At 43.2% G+C, this 20,314-nt stretch overlaps 2 protein-coding genes across 2 annotated transcripts; both read right to left on the bottom strand.

Moving 5' to 3' along the window:
- Positions 1 to 2,457: 2,457 nt before the first annotated feature.
- On the bottom strand, positions 2,458 to 5,339 carry LOC117041126 (heat shock protein HSP 90-alpha-like). The gene is given in 6 exon segments (XM_033139528.1): positions 2,458 to 2,616; positions 3,137 to 3,225; positions 3,228 to 3,404; positions 3,752 to 3,899; positions 3,988 to 4,178; positions 5,219 to 5,339. Coding segments are annotated over 6 exon segments (861 nt in total). The 5' UTR covers positions 5,316 to 5,339.
- A 6,205-nt stretch (positions 5,340 to 11,544) lies between these two features.
- Positions 11,545 to 18,662, bottom strand: HSP90AA1 (heat shock protein 90 alpha family class A member 1). Its single transcript, XM_033139515.1, is given in 13 exon segments — positions 11,545 to 11,853; positions 11,987 to 12,320; positions 12,815 to 13,083; positions 13,446 to 13,593; positions 13,682 to 13,872; positions 14,616 to 14,781; positions 15,261 to 15,425; positions 15,428 to 15,468; positions 15,471 to 15,567; positions 15,936 to 16,069; positions 16,289 to 16,655; positions 16,747 to 16,905; positions 18,561 to 18,662. Coding segments are annotated over 12 exon segments (2,181 nt in total). The 5' UTR covers positions 18,561 to 18,662; the 3' UTR covers positions 11,545 to 11,743.
- Positions 18,663 to 20,314: the final 1,652 nt, after the last annotated feature.

Below are 20,314 nucleotides of genomic sequence, written 5' to 3'. Positions count from 1 at the left end.
CGCACACACCCCAATACAGGTCTTAATCTCCACACATCTGCCAGCCTAGTTCCTTCATTAAAATGGAAATCTGCATTCCCAACTCACCATGGGTCTTCATCCCATCAATCCAAAGAAGTTCTCACATTTTGTTTGTTTTCCAAGAAAATGAAATCTCAAAATGGGCCATCATGAAGGAACGTATCCCCCCCCCCCCGCTTGCAATTGCTTTAATATTTTACTACTACTAGAAACATTGTCTCTGTAAAGAAAATTGCTTTTAAACTGTGTTCTTTAAGTTGTGCCTTCATTTTACACGTCTCCTCTGTCTTTAAAGAAGACTGACTGCAACAATGTATTTGTACAGGTATTTACCTTTCTTTGGACGTGATGAAAATGTCTTTTGTAACCTGTATCTAGTTATGAAGTGTGCCCGAGCTCATCTTTCCATGAACCTGTGATAAAGAATATGGTATTTTTATAATAGGTAGCCAGATAATAATTGTAGAAAAATGTAGAAGTCTATTCTTTTATCCTAACCCTCCCCGAAAATGTTCTCTTCCCTTCCATTGTAAACTGTCAAGCCCGTCAACTTCTGCTACCACAGCGCCACCTACTGCATCTGCGTATAAGGACAAGAATACACAACAAACTTCATTCATAAAATAGAACCACTTTATTTAACGGGGTGAGCAAGCATCAGTCATCGTGCCCCCACTGTTTGCTAGAAGCTCGGGTTCCATCCTGTAGATAAAGGAATGTCAGAATAATTACCGGAGCTCAAGATAGTAGAAAATCAACTTAACACCTACTGTTCCAAACTCTCACACAATCTGACACTCCCGTCAAAACCCAATCACACCATTTGCCTTTTTGACCTTCCTGCCTTCCGTCGCTTCGCGCCTTTTCTGTATCCTTGGCCTGTATGGAAGGAAAACTGTATATAAATAAACCCCCGCCATTGTTCTGGGTCTTTGCTCCGTCTGTGTCACGCGAACGGGGACCCTGTTCTGGCGACGGAACCCAGTTTCTCAACGGGCAGGGAAAGACCCAATTTTTATGACAGTAGTTATCCACTTCTGAGTAAACATGTTTGCAAGTACAGTCCACCAGGCTTGCTCTGTTCCTAGGACAAACAGGAGTGCTTCCAAAAGCTAGGAAATAGAGTAGGCCTATATACTGTATATTCTGGCGCATAAGACTACTTTTTAATCCAGGAAAATCTTCTCAAAAGTCGGGGGTCGTCTTATACGCCGGGTGGAGAATCTGCAGTTGAGTATATCTCAAACTCTATATTTTAACTGGAAAAGTTGGGGGTCGTCTTATACGCCCAGTCGTCTTATACGCCGGAAAATACGGTAGCTTATGTGGCTGACCACACACTTTGCAGAAAGACCCCAGGCAGGGCTGAGAAAGGCATCCACCTGCTGGCTGTCAGGGCGGACAGTGCTAGCAAGCCTTCCTCTGCTAACAGTACTGTGATTCTGACATCTACTGATGTCAACAGGCTAGTTAGGATCTGCATCTCCAAACCAGGAAACAATAACATCTAGAAACATACCATTGGGTCATTTTTAATTCTATTAGCCACAAAGTGCTAGCATTTTGCCTTTGCAAAGAAAGCACCTCACACCAAGGCAATCTGTTCCATGCCACGCTCACAGCTATGGTAACAGAGAGCTGTGGCACATGCTGCAATATGACATCACCATTGGCATGGAAAGCTTATCTACATTAAAGGTAAAGGGACCCCTGACTGTTAGGTCCATTCGCTTCCTGCAGCGTTCTAAGGCTCTTTTGTTGAGAAAGCTGCTTAGGTGTTGGAATCAGAGCGGCTAATGGTCCTGGCCTGGGACTTAATGGCGCCATGTTGTCTGGCATCCTCTCACTGCTGTGCTGGAGTTGCTGCCTCAATCTCCGAGCTACAGCAGCTTGAGGTACTTGCACAGTGCTTGGGTAGGCCTCAAGGAAGCCATGCTCAAACCCTTGTGCTTTGCCATTTTAATACTACTACTACTACTAGGCTCTGCTTGCTGCTTTGTTGATTTTACCTTCTGCCTCAAAATGGTCAAAGGCCTGGAAACGATGCCTTATGAGGAACGGCTTAGGGAGCTGGGTATGTTTAGCCTGGAGAAGAGAAGGTTAAGGGGTGATATGATAGCCATGTTCAAATATATAAAAGGATGTCATATAGAGGAGGGAGAAAGGTTGTTTTCTGCTGCTCCAGAGAAGCGGACACGGGGCAATGGATTCAAACTACAAGAAAGAAGATTCCACCTAAACATTAGGAAGAACTTCCTGACAGTGAGAGCTGTTCGACAGTGGAATTTGCTGCCACGTGGTGTGGTGGAGTCTCCTTCTTTGGAGGTCTTTAAGCAGAGGCTTGACAGCCATCTGTCAGGAATGCTTTGATGGTGTTTCCTGCTTGGCAGGGGGTTGGACTGGGTGGCCCTTGTGGTCTCTTCCAACTCTATGATTCTATGATTCAATGATAGAATGGTCAGGATTGATCTCCAGATGCTTCTTGGCAACCATACAGCCCATTGTTGAGTTATCCCTGTCCATGTTTGCTGTACAGCCGTATGTGCTTGTCACAATACAGCATGGGGAAGTCATCAACTGGTTGGAGACTACAACCTAGGTAAGTACATAGAGAGATTTATAGAGAGAAAATCCATACAGCTAAAGATGTTACAGTACTAACATTTTTGCACTTGAATGTTATCTTATTGGGTATTTAATTCGTACCAAAATGTTGACTTTTAATGGGGATACATGGATGCTACTTCAACATACTGCAATAGGGAAAGATCTCAACACCAAGCTAGTACACGAAGTACATCGGAATAATTAAGCTTTAGTTATCAAACAGCAATCCATTAGGTAGCACTAAGAATTTAAAAAGGTTTAGACAAGGATTAGAAAGGTACCATAGTGGTGAACACCACAGGTATCACATCCAGACAGCTGGGATTGGGTCTCAAATTCAATCTTTAGCACCTCCAATTAAACTCTAAGTCAGAGGTGGAAGAACTTCTGCAAACTCTTACTTGGCAAGATGGCCTAACAGTCTAACAGTACCAGATAACTTATGAACTCGCAGGAAACAAGAGTCCCCCTTATAATCTGACAACTGCTTTTATTATTTCATGCTTACCTTCTCTACTTTCTTTTCAAGTATATCTTTCATGATCTCGCAGAGGCTTTCAAACTTTGCTTTCTTCTCCTCCTGTTTCTTTTCTTCTCTTCATCTTCCGGAAGTTCAAGTCCCTCTTTTGTTACTGAAACCAAAGTCTTCCCCTCAAATTCTTTTAGCTGCTGTACACAGTATTCATCGATGGGCTCAATCATGTAAATTACTTCCAAACCATGTTTACGAAGACGTTCCACAAAAGCAGAGTTTGCTACTTGATCTTTGGTTTCACCTACGAAGAGAAAAACAATTCAATTACTTTAACTAAGCACTCCTCCTTCCCCATAATTTGTAAGTCTAAGACTAAAGGGTTTCCATCAAATGAAGCCAGAAACATATGCAGCATCAATGCCTAAAGTAGCAATCGTCTAAAACATGGAAGCTGAAATACAGCAAACCTGTGCAACAAATTCAAATTCTATAAAGCCACCCTTGGTCAATACTCAAGTCATTCAAAAATGCAGTATCTAGACAACAGTTTCCCAATAATCCTCAGTTACTCAATCAAGGTAACTAAACTTCATTTCACTACTGAAAATTGTAGTCATTTTAGCTTCTAGTTATAGAAGTGAAACTTGCCTGTAATGTAGTATATATGTTTCTGATTTTCCTTCATCCGGGTGCAGTAATCTTTTAATGATACCATCTCATCCCCAGAGGCAGAAGTATAGTATCTCAACAACTCTGAGAGTTTCTTGCGATTCTGTGAATCCTCGTGTATGCCAAGCTGGAAGAAAGTTACAATTTTTATGTTAGGTATTACCCAAAACAAAACTCAAGACTCACAGGAAAGTGCATTCTCTGACCCAACCAACCTTAATGTTTTTGGAAAACTGCTCGTAGAACTTCTTGTAGTTTTCTTTATCTTCTGCCAACTCAGTAAAGAGTTCCAAGCATTTCTTGACTAAGTTCTTCCGGATCACTTTCAGAATCTTGCTCTGTTGCAGCATTTCACGGGAGATATTTAGAGGCAGGTCTTCTGAATCAACAACACCTCGCATGAAATCTGTGAAGAACATGTTCATTAGTCTATCATGCAGAGTGATAATCTAGCTGCTACTAGGCATGGTTTATTTATATGCCTAAGTAATGGCATGTTGCTTTCCATTTATAATAAGGTTTTCTGAAACGGTCATCCCGTGTAAGGGGTTAGTAAAGACCTGGGGTCAAAAAGAGCCTAGGTTTGGAGAAGTTTATGATAGGCAAGTGAATAAAGATTAATCAGAAATCATTGCCATGGGCATGTTCACCTCCCTTACAAACGAGAAGCCTCTATTTAGTAAGATAAATCCACAACTATTATTGGAAAATGCTGCTTTACTGCCAATTGTTTTAAATACACATATAGGAATCAAAGCATGGTATTATTTTCCCTCGTTTTACTTAATTGTTCCTAGGTATGGTGTTTGATCATTAATAAATGTTGATTATATACTTCTTGACTTTATATTTGCATATAATTTAGGTTGGGGTCACTGACACACTTTGTAAGCTCTTTTGAGTGGCTAGTGAATTCTTAAGATTTGGGAAAGCCTGATTTAGAAAAAGGCTAGTATGTCATGGCAGCGTTATCATGCTGCAGACACATCACCCACTTGGCATTAGAACTTGTCATCATTAAAACATGGAATTCAAAACAGAAGCACTCCACACATAAAAGGTAAAGGGACCCCTGACCATTAGGTCCAGTCGTGTCCAACTCTGGGGTTGCGGCGCGAATCTTGCGTTACTGGCCAAGGAAGCCGGTGTACAGCTTCTGGGTCATGTGGCCAGCATGACTAAGCCGCTTCTGGCAAACCAGAGCAGCGCACGGAAACGCCGTTTACCTTCCCGCCTGAAGGGGTACCTATTTATCCACTTGCACTTTGACGTGCTTTCGAACGCCACACATAACATGCATTAACTCACTCTCACAATATGTGAGGTGCTGCCATTTACACTTAGCTTGTACATATTCCAGGCCACTCTGCAAGCACCACAGGTAGCAGCACTTCCATCCTTTATCTACGAGGATACCACTTAGCAGATGCAGAGCTATTCACTTACTCAGATATTCAGGGATTAATTCTTCACAGTTATCCATGAGGAACACACTGCGCACATACAGCTTGATGTTGTTCTTTTTCTTTCTGTTTTCAAACATGTCAGAAGGTGCACACCTTGGAACAAACAAGAGTGCTCTGAATTCCAGCTGCCCTTCCACAGAGAAGTGCTGCAAAAAGAGGACGTTGTAGTGAAATATCTGGAGAGGCCAAGGATTCCCTCACCCCATATGCGCGCATTTGACCACTTCCATTGGCGGAATAGGCACTTTTACGCATGCCATGTAATACCCACAGCACTTCTGTAATAACTCATTGGCATAAGTGTGGCAGCACTGTCACTTTGTAACTCCTTGCCCATTGATAGTAGGCAGGTGAATTCACTGTATTCTTTTTTGGTGCCTGCTGAAGACACCAAGACAAGAATGGAGTTGGAAACTAGCCTTTTTGTATACCAATAGCTTAGTGACTTTTACCATCTTGTAACCAAGCAACACTTCACTGCCTGTGCAACTTTTTCTGACTGCTGTATGGAAAAACACATGAATCTGACCTTTGGAGAGTTTTGTAAGTAAACTATTTTATGACTTACCAAACACGTGATCTATTTGTGTGCTTGCTAAGGAAGTGAGATATATTGGGGTTCACTGGGAGAGGCACATTTCAAAAGTTTTACAGCCTATATTTCCATGCTTTGCCCTTTCTCTTTGGATAAAGGCTGGGGTTGAACATTTTATAAATAAACATTTCCCACTTTATTTTCACTACTTTTTTAAGACTAGGCAGCTCTGTTAATCTGAACATATTTGAGTAAGATGAGGATGGTGATGGTAGGAGAAAAGGAGAATTTGTTTTATAAATATTAGAAAACAACATAGTCTTCTGTGATCTGGAACATATAGACCAATGTTTCCCAAACTGGAATCTCCAGCTAGTTTAGCACTACGATTGCCATCATCCCTGACCACTGAATGGGAGTAGTAGTCCAAAAACATCTGGAGACCCAAGTTTGGGAAACATTGATATAGACAGAAGAAAACCCCATAGAGTTAAATAAGGAATTTACCGTGAATCTATGCTTTGGTCCCACCATGTTGCCTGGAGATTTGGCAACATGCATCAAAGCAGAAGTCTAAAACAAAGGTTTCATAGAGAGTTTTGCCGAAAAAGACCACTTTTACCATGTTCCTAAATAAAAACAATTTCATTGAGTATTTCCATTCATCTTTGTAACTGGCAAACTACTTCATGGCTTAATCTCTTGGTACACACTTCTGCTCTTTATGCCTCCTGGGGAAACTCATGAAAGGTGTTGTGTTTTTTTTAATGCTGATGACCTCAGCCCATTGTGACACAATGCCCAGCTCCAAAATAAATTGCCTCTCCTGAGCTAATCATGTTTTCTTAGAGCAAAACCAAATATACCCTACTTTTCCATGTACAAGACTAGGTTTTTTTTAGTTTAAAACTAGCTGTACCCATCCACACGTTGCTGTGGCTCAGAGTGGTTAAGTGGATGCAGGCCCATTTCCCTGCTGGATTCAGAGTTGGGGGGTCCCTGGGGGAGGGGCCCTTTCCCTTCCCTCCCCTCCACCCTCTCTCAGAAATTTCCCTTAAATATCTTTCCCCCCCTCGTACTGGAAGGACACCCCCTTTTCACCTGCCTCCCCAGAGCTTCTCCCGTTGAACGTCCGCCTGCCTCCTCTCCATCTCCCCCCCCCCTGTACAGGAAGGAGACCCTGCCTCCCCAGAGCTTCTCCCGTTGAACGCCCGCCTGCCTCCTCTCCGTCTCCCCCCCCCACACTGAACGGGGACATTTTATCCCTTTGAATTCCCGCCTGCCTCCTCCCCGATCTGTACACCACCCCAATCTCCAAGTGAAAGAATGTCCCTATTTTCTAAGGAATGTTGGAGGGTAGTTATCCTCTTCTGAGTAAACTTGTTTGCAAGTACAATCCACCAGGCTTGCTCTGTTCCTAGGACAAACAGGAGTGCTTCCAAAAGCTAGGAAATAAATTATATAGCTTATGTGGCTGACCACACACTATGCAGAAGACCCCAGGCAGTGCTGAGAAAGGCTTCCTTCCACCTGCTGGCTGTCAGGGCAGACAGTGCTAGCTAGCCTTCCTCTGCTAACAGTACTGTGATTCTGACAAGGCAATCTGTTCCATGCAATGGTGACAACTATGGTAATAGAGAGGTGTGGCACATGCTACACTATGTTATCACGATTGGAATGGAAAGCTTATCTACATTAAAGGTGAAAGGACCCCTGACTGTTAGGCAGGGCCGTCTTAAACATATCCGGTGCACCCCCCCCCCTTCACGAAGTTATTGACCTTTTTAAGGAGGGGAACCTTTCCGCTGGAGTGGTACCTATTTATCTACTTGCACTTTGACACGCTTCCGAACTGCCAGGTTGGCAGAGAGCTCACCCCGTTGCGGGGATTCGAACCACCGACCTTCTGATCAGCAAGCCCTAGGCTCTGTGGTTCAACCCACAGCATCACCCGCGTCCCCTTATCTACATTAGGGTCCCAGAAAACCGCTCAGCCACCCTCCTGTATTTTTCACCCTGTTCTCCTGGGCTGAGCATGCATTGGATAGAGTTGCCATTCGCTCTGAGTGTGTCTCTCACTCATTGACTGGAAGGAAGAGACACACTGCTGCCATGCCAGCAGAACGACCACTACAGTACAGTATATCCTTTGCATGCTCAGCCCAGGAAACGAGAGTGAAAGCAATACAAACGGTCCGGTTGTGTTGAAAAGAGATATTCCAAGTCTCCTGAGGGGGCAAGAAGCATTTGCTTCCTGCATTGCCCTTGCTCAGCGTTCTAAGGCTCTTTTGTTGAGAAAGCTGCTTAGGTGTTGGAATCAGAGCGGCTAATGGTCGTGGCCTGGGACTTAATGGCTCCATGTTGTCTGGCATCCTCTCACGGCTGTGCTGGAGATGCTGCCTCCTTCTCCGAGCTACGGCAGCTTGAGGTACTTGCACAGTGCTTGGGTAGGCCGCAAGGAAGCCATGCTCAAACCCTTGTGCTTTGCCATTTTAATACTACTACTACTACTAGGCTCTGCTTGCTGCTTTGTTGATTTTGTCACTGGATGGTTTGTGGTTGTAATGTTATGATTTGTAATAAGCAGTGCTTTTCTTCCTGGGGGGGTGCAGGGGTACGCATACACCCTAAACATTTTGTGAATCTAAGTTTGGCCTCATTGAGGGGCAGTATATCAATGAGTAGGAAAGTGAGTACCCTTAAACATTTTAAGAAAAAAAAGCACTGGTAATAAGTGTGCTTTGTTTTGTTTTTAAATGCTATGCAACCCACCCTAGGCTCACAGAACTGAAGAGTTGGAAGGGACCACAAGAGTAATATAGTCCAAACCCCTGCAATGCAGGAATCTTAACTGAAGAATCCCTGACAGATGGCCATCCAACCTCTGCTTAAAAATCTCCAAGGAAGGAGAATCCACCACCTCCCGATGGGAGTCTGCTGCACTGTTGAACAGCTCTTACCATCATAAAGTTCTTCCTAACATTTAGCTGGGATCTCCTTTCTTGTAATTCAAGGTTTAGATCCTACCCTCTGGAGTAGAACAGGCACCATTTGGTGAAAGGCGGGCTGTATTCATCATCATATCATCCTATTTGTTATTCACTCGTTACGTGGAACATAAGTTTTCCTGGACCACTCAGTGTCATTTGATATCAACCATGGTAACCTTTTGAATTACTCGTCTGGGTTGGGCTTGAAGGCATTGCTTTATGGTGAGGTTCTGGTCACTCCTGGATAGTTGTTCTCAGAAGAATGGTGCTGGGGGACTTTTCACAATCTCAGAAAATTAGAATATCGTGAAAAGGTATAGTAGCTGCTCAATCCGTAACACCTGCAAAGGGTTCCTGAGCCTTCAAATAGTATCTCAGTCTGGGTCAGTAGGAATTACAATCGTGGGGAAGGCTTCTGACCTGACAGTTGTGCAGAAAACCATCATTGAGACCCTCCATAAGGAGGGAAAGCCTCAAAAGGTAATTGCAGAAGAAGTTGGATGTTCCCAAAGTGCTGTATTAAAGCACATTAATGGAAAGTTATTCAGAAGGGGAAAGTGTGGAAGAAAAAAGTGCACAAGCAGCAGGGATGACCGCAGCCTGGAGAGGATTGTCAGGAAAAGACCATTCAAACGTGTTGGGGACTTTCACAAGGAGTGGACTAAGGCTAGAGTTAGTGCATCCAGAGCCACCACACAGACGGATCCTGGAGATGGGCTTCAAATGTCATATTCCTCTTGTCAAGCCGCTCCTGAAGAAGAAACAATGTCAGAAGCGTCTTACCTGGGCTAAAGAAAAAAAAGAACTGGTCTGTTGCTCAGTGGTCCCAAGTCCTCTTTTCTGATGAGAGCAACTTTTGCATCTCATTTGGAAACCATGGACCCAGAGTCTGCAGGAATGGGGAGGCACACAATGCCAGATGCTTGAAGCCCAGTGTGAAGTTTCCAGTCTGTTGATTTGGGGAGCCATGTCATCTGCTGGTGTTGGTCCACTGTGCTTCATTAATTCCAGGGTCAATGCAGCAGTCTACCAGATTTTGGAGCACTTCATGCTTCCTTCCGCAGACGAGCTTTATGGGGATGCTGACTTCATTTTCCAGGACTTGGCACCTGCCCACACTGCCAAAAGTACCAAAACCTGGTTCAATGCCCATGGGATTACTGTGCTTGATTGGCCAGCAAACTCGCCTGACCAGAACCCCAGAGAATCTATGGGGCATTGCCAAGAGAAAGATGAGAGACATGAGACCGAGAAATGCAGAAGAGCTGAAGACCGCTATTGAAGCATCCTGGTCTTCCTTAACACCTCAGCAGTGCCACAGCCGGATAGCATCCATGCCACTTCGCATTGAGGCAGTAATTGATACAAAAGGGGCCCAAACCCAAGTACCGAGTACATACTTTTCAGAGGTCCAATATTGTTCTATGTGCAATCCTTGTTTTGTTGATTTAATTTAGTATTCTAATTTTCTGAGATGGCAAATTTGGGGGTTTCATCAGCTGTACACCATAATCATAATTATAACAAATAAAGGCTTGACATATCTCGCTTTGCATGTCATGAGTCTGGTTTTCCTCCTGTAAAAGCCCTGTTTTTTTGAGGATCAGCTCAAAGTTTTGCAGCTTTTTGCAAAGGGAAAAGCCCTGTTTTTTTGAGGATCAGCTCAAAGTTTTGCAGCTTTTTGCAAAGGGAAAAGCCCTGTTTTTTTGAGGATCAGCTCAAATTCGAATCCCTACTTTTTATCTCGCCTATCTGTTTGCTAGTTGATGACACTGTAGCCAACTGCTACAGTAATTTTTAATTTCTTCATATGGTTTTAATATCTCCCTCTTCCTTAGTTGTTAATTGCTGATATGCTGGCCATCTTAATTCGGAATTGCATTTCTTTATTGACATTGCCTCCAGTGGTGACACCCACTTTGGTATTTACGTCTTCAAGAGCCATTTATACTTTATCCAAATTTTGTATAAAGATTTTCTAATTGTGTGGTTTAAATATTCTTTATGGAATTTTTTCAAAATTAAATATGCATGCCACCCATAACAGTTGTTCCAGCCCTCCAGATCCAAGATGCCAATACTGTCCAAATTGATCACCTGTACTTTCAAAGGCAAGATTCATTATCTCTTTTTTTTTTTTTGAAGTTTGTAAGCCTGCAGTTTTATAGACAAATTTTAGGAGCCTTTTTTGGCTGAAGAGTAGGATACAAGATTGTCTAAATAATTAAGGCTATAACTAAAATTTTCAGCATGCATACTGATCAAACTTTGGCAGCAGCTGCTTATAGACCCCAGTAAAGGAATCCCATTGAAAACCAAGTAATCCAATCTGTTGTCCAATACACATGCAATGTTCAACCGAGATGCATTCTGAACACTTTTATTTCTAGATACTTCCAGAGTAACTGTACATGCAAAACTGCATTAGTCACAATAGATTTACAGTAGATTCTAATCTATTTTAAGTGTGGAATCTAGAATCCTTTTTACAGTATATAAAAAGACTAAACATCAATATCCCAGAACTTTGAATAGGATGTTTAAATATTCCACTTTTTAAGTTGCAATACCTAGTTACTAGGCATTGTATGTTACAGATGGTTCAGTTATCAGAACTTCAGAGGCTTAACAGCAACATTGCAGAACAAATCTAAGTTCCAACGCATCCCCCTTTTTCTGTCCAAAGCCAACTTCAAAACCCTGCCATCCACTTAACCAATAGTATTCATCTGTATATAGAATTGTACAGTGTTTTTTATCATGAGAAGACACTCCCTTCAATGGCATCTCACTTAAAACTTTAAAAAAGAAATTTAACAAAAATAAAGGTGTAACATCTTCAAAAATAAATATAAAGAGGGAATGCAGACAAGTGTCAAGACGTTTTGGCAGGTCACATTCATAATATACAAAATATAACTTATTCAAAGCCAAGGACAGAAGAAATATATCGAAATTTCTCTTTCAAGAAGTCAACCATTTAATCCACTTCTTCCATGCGTGACGTGTCATCATCTCCTTCAAGTGGTGGCATTTCTTCAGCAACTGCAGGGGTAGTTTCTTCTGTAGCAGTATCATCTTCATCTATACCTGTAATTAAATTAAGAGTGTTTTATCACTAACTTTAGTACCTTTAGCAAAAAGTGAGGTTTAAACTATGTTTATTTCCACAAGAATAAAGCTTTCCCAACTATACAGTATTTAGTTAAGAGGTTTAACTTACCCAAACCAAGTTTTATCATTCTGTAAATACGGTTGGCATGTGTCTGGGGGTCTTCTAGACTGAAGCCAGATGACAGGAGAGCAGTCTCGTACAGCAGGATGACCAGGTCCTTCACAGATTTGTCATTCTTGTCAGCTTCTGCCTTCTGCCTCAGTGTCTCAATGATAGAATGGTCAGGATTGATCTCCAGATGCTTCTTGGCAGCCATATAGCCCATTGTTGAGTTATCCCTGAGTGCTTGTGCTTTCATTATCCTCTCCATGTTTGCTGTCCAGCCGTACGTGCTGGTCACAATACAGCATGGGGAAGTCACCAATCGGTTGGAGACTACAACCTAGGTAAGTACAAAGAGAGATTTAGAGAGAAAAGCCATACAGCTGAATTTTTGCACCTGAATGTTATCTTATTGGGTATTTAATTTGTACCAAAATGCTGACTTTTAATGGGGATACATAGATGCTACTTCAACATACTGCAATAGGGAAAGATCTCAACACCAAGCTAGTACACCAAGTGCATCGGAATAATAGCTATCAAACAGCAATCCATTAGGTAGCACTAAGAGTTTTAAAAGGTTTAGACAAGGATTAGAAAGGTACCATAGTGGTGAACACCACAGGTATCACATCCAGACAGCTGGGATTGGGTCTCAAATTCAATCTTTAGCACCTCCAATTAAACTCTAATAGTCAGAGGTGGAAAAACTTCTGCAAACTCTTACTTGGCAAGATGAACTAACAGTCTAACAGTACCAGATAACTTATGAACTTGCAGGAAACAAGAGTCCCCCATATAATCTGACAACAGTTTTTATTATTTCATGCTTACCTTCTCTACTTTCTTTTCAAGTATATCTTTCATAATCTTGCAGAGGCTTTCAAACTTTGCTTTCTTCTCCTCCTGTTTCTTTTTCTCCTCTTCATCTTCCGGAAGTTCAAGTCCCTCTTTTGTTACTGAAACCAAAGTCTTCCCCTCAAATTCTTTTAGCTGCTGTACACAGTATTCATCAATGGGCTCAATCATGTAAATTACTTCCAAACCATGTTTACGAAGACGTTCCACAAAAGCAGAGTTTGCTACTTGATCTTTGGTTTCACCTACAAAGAGAAAAACAGATTCAATTACTTTAACTAAGCACTCCTCCTTCCCCATAATTTGTAAGTCTAAGACCAAACGGTTTCCCTCAAATGAAATTTGCTACCAAGCCACAAACATATGCAGCATCAATGCCTAAAGTAGCAATCGTCTAAAACATGGAAGCTGAAATACGGCAAACCTGTGCAACAAATTAAAATTCTATAAAGCCACCCTTGGTCAATACTCAAGTCATTCAAAAATGCAACATCTAGAAAACACAGTTTCCCAATAATCCTCAGTTACTCAATCAAGGTAACTAAATTTCATTTCACTACTGAAAATTGTAGTCATTTTAGCTTCTAGCTATAAAAGTGAAACTTGCCTGTAATGTAGTATATATGTTTCTGATTTTCCTTCATCCGGGTGCAGTAATCTTTTAATGATACCATCTCATCCCCAGAGGCAGAAGTATAGTATCTCAACAACTCTGAGAGTTTCTTGCGATTCTGTGAATCCTCGTGTATGCCAAGCTGGAAGAAAGTTACAATTTTTATGTTAGGTATTACCCAAAACAAAACTCAAGACTCACAGGAAAGTGCATTCTCTGACCCAACCAACCTTAATGTTTTTGGAAAACTGCTCGTAGAACTTCTTGTAGTTTTCTTTATCTTCTGCCAACTCAGTAAAGAGTTCCAAGCATTTCTTGACTAAGTTCTTCCGGATCACTTTCAGAATCTTGCTCTGTTGCAGCATTTCACGGGAGATATTTAGAGGCAGGTCTTCTGAATCAACAACACCTCGCATGAAATCTGTGAAGAACATATGCATTAGTCTATCATGCAGAGTGATAATCTAGCTGCTACTAGGCATGGTTTATTTATATGCCTAAGTAATGGCATGTTGCTTTCCATTTATAATAGGTTTTCTGAAACGGTCATCCCGTGTAAGGGGTTAGTAAGACCTGGGGTCAAAAAGAGCCTAGGTTTGGAGAAGTTTATGATAGCAAGTGAATAAAGATTAATCAGAAATCATTGCCATGGGCACGTTCACCTCCCTTACAAACGAGAAGCCTCTATTTATTAAGATAAATCCAGAACTGTATTATTGGAAAATGCTGCTTTACTGCCAATTGTTTTAAATACACGTACAGGGATCAAAGCATGGTATTATTTTCCCTCGTTTTACTTAATTGTTCCTAGTTTTGCATATAATTTAGGTTGGGGTCACTGACACACTTTGTAAGCTCTTTTGAGTGGCTAGTGAATTCTTAAGACTTGGGAAAGCCCGATTTAGAATAAAGCTAGTATGTCATGGCAGCGTTATGCTGCACACACATCACCCACTTGGCATTAGAACTTATTAAAACATGGAAATTAAAACAGAAGCACTCCACACATATGATGCATTAATTCACTCTCACAATATGTGAGGTGCTGCCATTTACACTTAGGTTGTACATATTCCAGGCCACTCTGCAAGCACCACAGGTAGCAGCACTTCCATCCTATATCTACCAGGATACCACTTAGCAGATGCAGAGCTATTCACTTACTCAGATATTCAGGGATTAATTCTTCACAGTTATCCATGATGAACACTCTGCGCACATACAGCTTGATATTATTCTTTTTCTTTCTGTTTTCAAACAAGTCAAAAGGTGCACGCCTTGGAACAAACAAGAGTGCTCTGAATTCCAGCTGCCCTTCCACAGAGAAGTGCTGCAAAAAGAAGTTGTATTAGTGAAACATCTGGAGAGCCAAAGGATTCCCTCACCCCATATGTGCCCACTTGACCACTTCCACTGGCGGTATAGGCACTTTTACGCATGCCATGTAATATCCGCAGCACTTCTGTAAGAACTCATTGGCATAAGGGTGGCAGCACTGTCACTTTTTAACTCCTTGCCCATTGATAGTAGGCAGGTGCATTCACTGTATTCTTTTTTGGTGCCTGCTGAAGACATTATTTAGGCAAGCCTACCTACATTTTTTAGAAAGTTTTGTGAGTTTCAACTTGTCTGTTCCATTGTGGTTTTAACTCTGTTTTAAATTTTGATTGCAATTTTTAAAGTAATGTTATTGTTTCATTAATTTTGTAACCCTCATTGATGGCTTTTTGTACAATCAAGCAGTATCAACAAATTTAGAAGTTTGATTACTATACCACAACTTTAGCCTTCTATAAGTAATAATCTTACTTTGACTGCTAGATGATCTTCCCAGTCATTGGTCAGGCTCTTGTAGAATTCTCCATATTCCTCATTAGTAATGTCATCTGGGTTCCTGGTCCAAATTGGCTTAGTCTTGTTCAGCTCTTCCTGGTCAATGTACTTCTCCTTAATCTTCTTCTTTTTCTTCTTGTCACCCTCTTTCTTTCTTCTTCCTCATCAGAGCCAACATCTTCATCTCAGGTTTATCTTCAGCTTTTTCTTCCTTTTCTTCCTTCTCTTCTTCTTTCTCCTCAGCCTCATCATCACTCACCTCTTTATCACGCTCTTTCTCCACCTGCCCACAAAAAAGTTAAAACAAGGTCAGTGAATTTGCACGACTGAACTACATAACAAGTGAAAAGACCACTGGTTGATAAGGAAGCACATAAACCCCCACAATACCATTTTCTTTCACAGCTTGGAACTTCAATTCCCCTCCTACTCCAGCCTATTAGAGTGACTAGTTAATCCAAAATAATTTGCTGCAACCTTTTATTATTAAAGCTTTCCCAATGCTTGAGCATGCACCAAAAATTTTGTTTCCCTTGCTGATTTTGACACACATATCTGAACTGCTTGATAGTTCTTATTTAAAGAAAATTAAGAATTATTATTTTTGTATCTGGTACACAATACAATAGTTCTGTAGACGAAGTCACTTACAAAAAGTGTTATTGGATATCCAATAAATTGAGAATGCTTCTTCACTATTTCTTTAATTCGTCTCTCTTCAAAGTATTCTGTTTGATCTTCCTTCAAATGCAGAATAACCTTTGTACCACGGCCTAAAGGCTCACCTGCAACAGAGTTACAGAAGTTAACTGCAACTGCCACAAAAGCTGTTTTAAGTATTTGACTGCTAAGTAGCAATTCCAAACAGCCAGCTTTAGAAAATTTAATATTTTAATGTGCGTAATATGTTGGCTCAGTAGAATTACTGATCTAGTTTTGTACACGTGCTCTAGTTTTCCTTAGAATCATGGCCATTTAAATATGAGAACATTAACATTCCTTACCATTGTCCAGCCGGACAGTAAATGATCCACCAGCTGAAGACTCCCAAGCATACTGTTCATCATCATTGTGCTTGGTGATCACGGTTACTTTCTCAGCAACCAAATATGCAGAGTAGAAACCAACACCAAATTGACCAATCATGGAGATATCTGCACCAGCTTGCAAGGCCTCCATGAAGGCTTTGGTGCCAGACTTGGCGATGGTTCCCAGATTATTCACCAGATCGGCTTTGGTCATTCCAATGCCAGTATCCACAATGGTGAGGGTACGATCGTGCTTGTTAGGAATAAGGTTGATCTTCAGGTCCTTTCCAGAATCCAGTTTGCTTGGGTCAGTCAAACTCTCATATCTGATTTTATCCAGAGCCTGTAGAACACAAAGGTAACCTTTTCAGTGTTTAGAAAACCTTAACATAAGCCAATTATTTGTTTTTCTACCCCTTGGAAGATTTACTTACATCAGATGAATTGGAGATAAGCTCCCTGAGGAAGATTTCCTTATTGGAATAGAAAGTGTTGATGATCAGGGACATCAACTGAGCTATTTCTGCCTGGAAGGCAAAGGTCTCCACATCCTCCTCCATTGGCTGATCTTGTGTGTGTACTTCCTCTGGCATCTACCAATAGTAAAGTTTTTTTTTTTTTAGCACAGATCACTGAATATAGCCACTGAATTAACAATTGCATGTCCTAACTATGGTCCCAAGTTGTTAACCTACGTAGGAAAATTATGCTTAAAGTTTAGTTTTGTGGGGAGTCAGTTTTAACTCAATCTCAAATATTGTACATACTAGACAATTAGCTAGTTCATCAATAAAAGTTCCCAAAGTAATGTTTCACAGATCAAGAGTTTTTGAAAGCTGCTTACCATGCAAATTTTTCGTGTTATAGAGTTGGCTACGAGATAGAGATATACCGGTATACAAAGAAACCCAAATTTGGCAAACTCATATTTAATAATGCAGTATTTCCCAACAGTCTGCTCTCCTCAGAGTAATTCAAGCAGTAGCACCCTATGTAATCAATCACCAGCTCACACTCTCAATACACATTGCATAGTGCAATCATAATTCAATCTTTTGAAGAAAATTTACTCTGCCATATATAATATGCACCAAGAAATCCTGGCAACAATTTTTTTAAAAGGCCAGTGTTTGCTATGTGTGCTGGCTGGCTGCATCTACTCAGCATTAAACCCCACCAAATTCCGCAACCTAGCAACTTCTGAACAAATTCTTTTAACACAGGTAAGAAAGAAGGCTTAAAGATGTTCTTGCTATGGGTTTTTGCTACTGTAACATGAACCATTTAAACCTGAAACTCGGGAAAAAAACGCGGAGCATGAAATATCAAGAGACGCGATTGCTGCAGCCTGCTGCTGGATGCAAACTCAACAGCACCTGCAAAACAACCCCCTCTTGCCTAGCGAAACGACCAACGGCGAAAGGAACCGAATGAATGAGGGAAACTCAACTTGGCTCTCCCCAAGACGCCCGTCCCTGCGCCACCTGCCGGCCTCAACGCGGAACACACTAAATCCTTCTAGAAACTGCTAGAGCCTTCCCGCCCGCCCTCTTTTTTTTTGCCCTTTCAAACCCCTCCCTTCACCAGCGCTTTGACAAGCCAATCCTCTCGGCCTCGCCGCGAAGCTGCCAGCGACTTAACGTGCACGCGCCGCCACGGCAGAAGACATCCCCCCCCGCACCCCAACTCGCATCAGCTTCCCATCACCACCGCCCCCACGAGCGCCCCTTCCATCCTCCTTCTCCCCCCCCCCACAGTACTGGACAATCGAGCCCGTTCTCACCGAGAACACCCGCCCGCGCCTTTGACATAACTGCCTTGCGCGCCGAGCGTTTATTGACTTCCTTTTATCGGCTCCGTTATTATGCCCGTTAGCCCCGAGCAACCTTATTTATTCTTCCCCGCAGAAAAACACATACACATTTATTGGGCAGCTTTCTACGCACACGCAGAATGAGCGGCGAGAGCGGGAATAAGAGACACGCGGAGGTGTCTGTATGTGGGGAAGAGACATCTTTCCCCTCTTGTACCTTCTAAACCTCCCCCCCCTCCAATCTCGTCAACCGCCTCCGGTCCAACCCCGTCCTTCACGCTGCCGGCCGCGCCACTTCTTTCCTCCGTCCTTCTCCCCTTCCCCATCACCGCGCGGCACCTCCAAGGCACCGGCAAATTCCGCACCGGCGTCACTTCTCCTCCGTGAGGGCAACAACCACCCCTCTAGCAGTCCCCCTACCCAGCGCCTCCTCACCTTGGCGGCGGGTTGGCTGACCAGGCTGCTTGATAACGCTTCCTCCCAGAGACCTCGCTCTCCCGCTACCTGCTCTCGAACTGCACTGCACTGCGCGGCGCCCCCGCCTCACTCTCGCCTTATATAGCCTCGCCGCCGCCTCTTTCCAGAACCATCGGGAACCTTCACTGACAGAGAAAGCGCGGGGCGGGGAGTAGGCGGGGATTCGCTCCCGCCGGGTGGGGGGGAAGGAGGAGCCAAGCTTGGGAGGAGCGGGAGGCGCGGCAAGCAGCGCATGCGCCAGCTGCGCCTCTCTTTACCCTCCCACATGGAAACTCGCCGAGTTGATATGCGAGGGGTTCTGTCATCTTCTCTTCCCCCCCCCGCACCCGCCTCGCGGGAGACTGCGCGTGCGCTAGCGCAGAAGTCTCCGCGAGGGGCCGCTGGTTTGGAAGAGGAGGGGGGAAACGCTGCAGCTTGGCGCGGTGACGCCGTCGCCCTCGTACGGAGAACAACCGGGAAGCGAGGGCGGGGCTTCTCGCCTTCTCTTTGCCGTAGCCCCTCCCATCCTTCATAGAACTAATGGGGGGACACGCCCTTCCCCCTCCGCGACGGTTGGAGGCTTGAGAACCTTCCCGATGGTGCCTCCCCTCAGAATGTCCTAGAAGCCGCGGGAAGGAAGCTGAAGGTGTTGCTCCTCTCCCGCTCCACCAACACTTAACAACTGCCTGGAAACGCGAATAAACGCCAGACTTCGTTTCAGTTTACACACACACAGTTGCCCCCTTGAAACACAACTCTTCACAACCTCCTGTCTCACCATGTGTGATTTATACCTGTACAGTACGTATATCAATATATACTCAGGATGACTCCCCATGAGCCTGAGTATCTGCAGACCCTCCAAGTGTCCCCTATTTTTCAGGGACGTCCCTGATTAGAGAGTCCTCTGGTTTCTGATTTGATCCTGAATGCTCCTGCTTTTTCCTTAGGATGTCCGTATTTTCATTGGAGAAATGTTGGAGGGTTGGTGTTATCCCCCCCCACACACACCCCACCCCAGCAGTCTGAAGGCAATCTTCCATAGGAAGTTTTTTTAAAAAAAAAGTGTTATGTTTTTATATATGTTGTAAGCTGCCCGGAGTGGTTGGGACAACCCAGGAAGATGTGTGGGGTATAAATAGTAAAATTATGATGGAATGGTGTAATAGGAGTGCACCCCACCTGTACCCCACCTGCACCCCACTATCACCCCAATGAACAGAGGGGACCCACAGAACCCAGGTCCAAGGCAAGGCCACCTGGAGGGAGAGAGAGCCATGTTGATCCATTTCTTTCCAGAAGCAGAAGGGCAGGTTGGGGGGGGGGAACGGACAGCGACAATCCTGATGTTCAGATGCAAAACTGACCGCTCATTATCTGATCACATCTCCGCACCCCACCCATGCCTATCGCCTGCAGCTGGATTAGCCTCTCCACCCAGCCTCTTGACCATTTGCATAATCTAAACCCATCAGCCAGACCCGCGCCACCCGTTGGGTCTACTACCAAGCAGCAAGAAATAACATTGAGATGTCAACTATAAACAAGGACAAACCACCTTTATTCATAACAAAAGCATGGACATTTGCAATCAGGAAATTCCAATCGCCGGCTCCACCCTGCATACAGAGATATACAGGACTGTTATCTAGTCAAAGGATGGACAGGGAAAAAGCACTCAACCACCACTGTCAAATCCAATCACACAGTAAATGTGCTACCTTATGTAAAAT

The sequence above is a fragment of the Lacerta agilis genome, chromosome 1 (assembly GCF_009819535.1).
Source record: "Lacerta agilis isolate rLacAgi1 chromosome 1, rLacAgi1.pri, whole genome shotgun sequence".
NCBI classification, from domain to species: domain Eukaryota; kingdom Metazoa; phylum Chordata; class Lepidosauria; order Squamata; family Lacertidae; genus Lacerta; species Lacerta agilis.
Note: the sequence above shows the minus strand (reverse complement) of the source record. Positions and strands in the feature narration are given on the sequence as shown.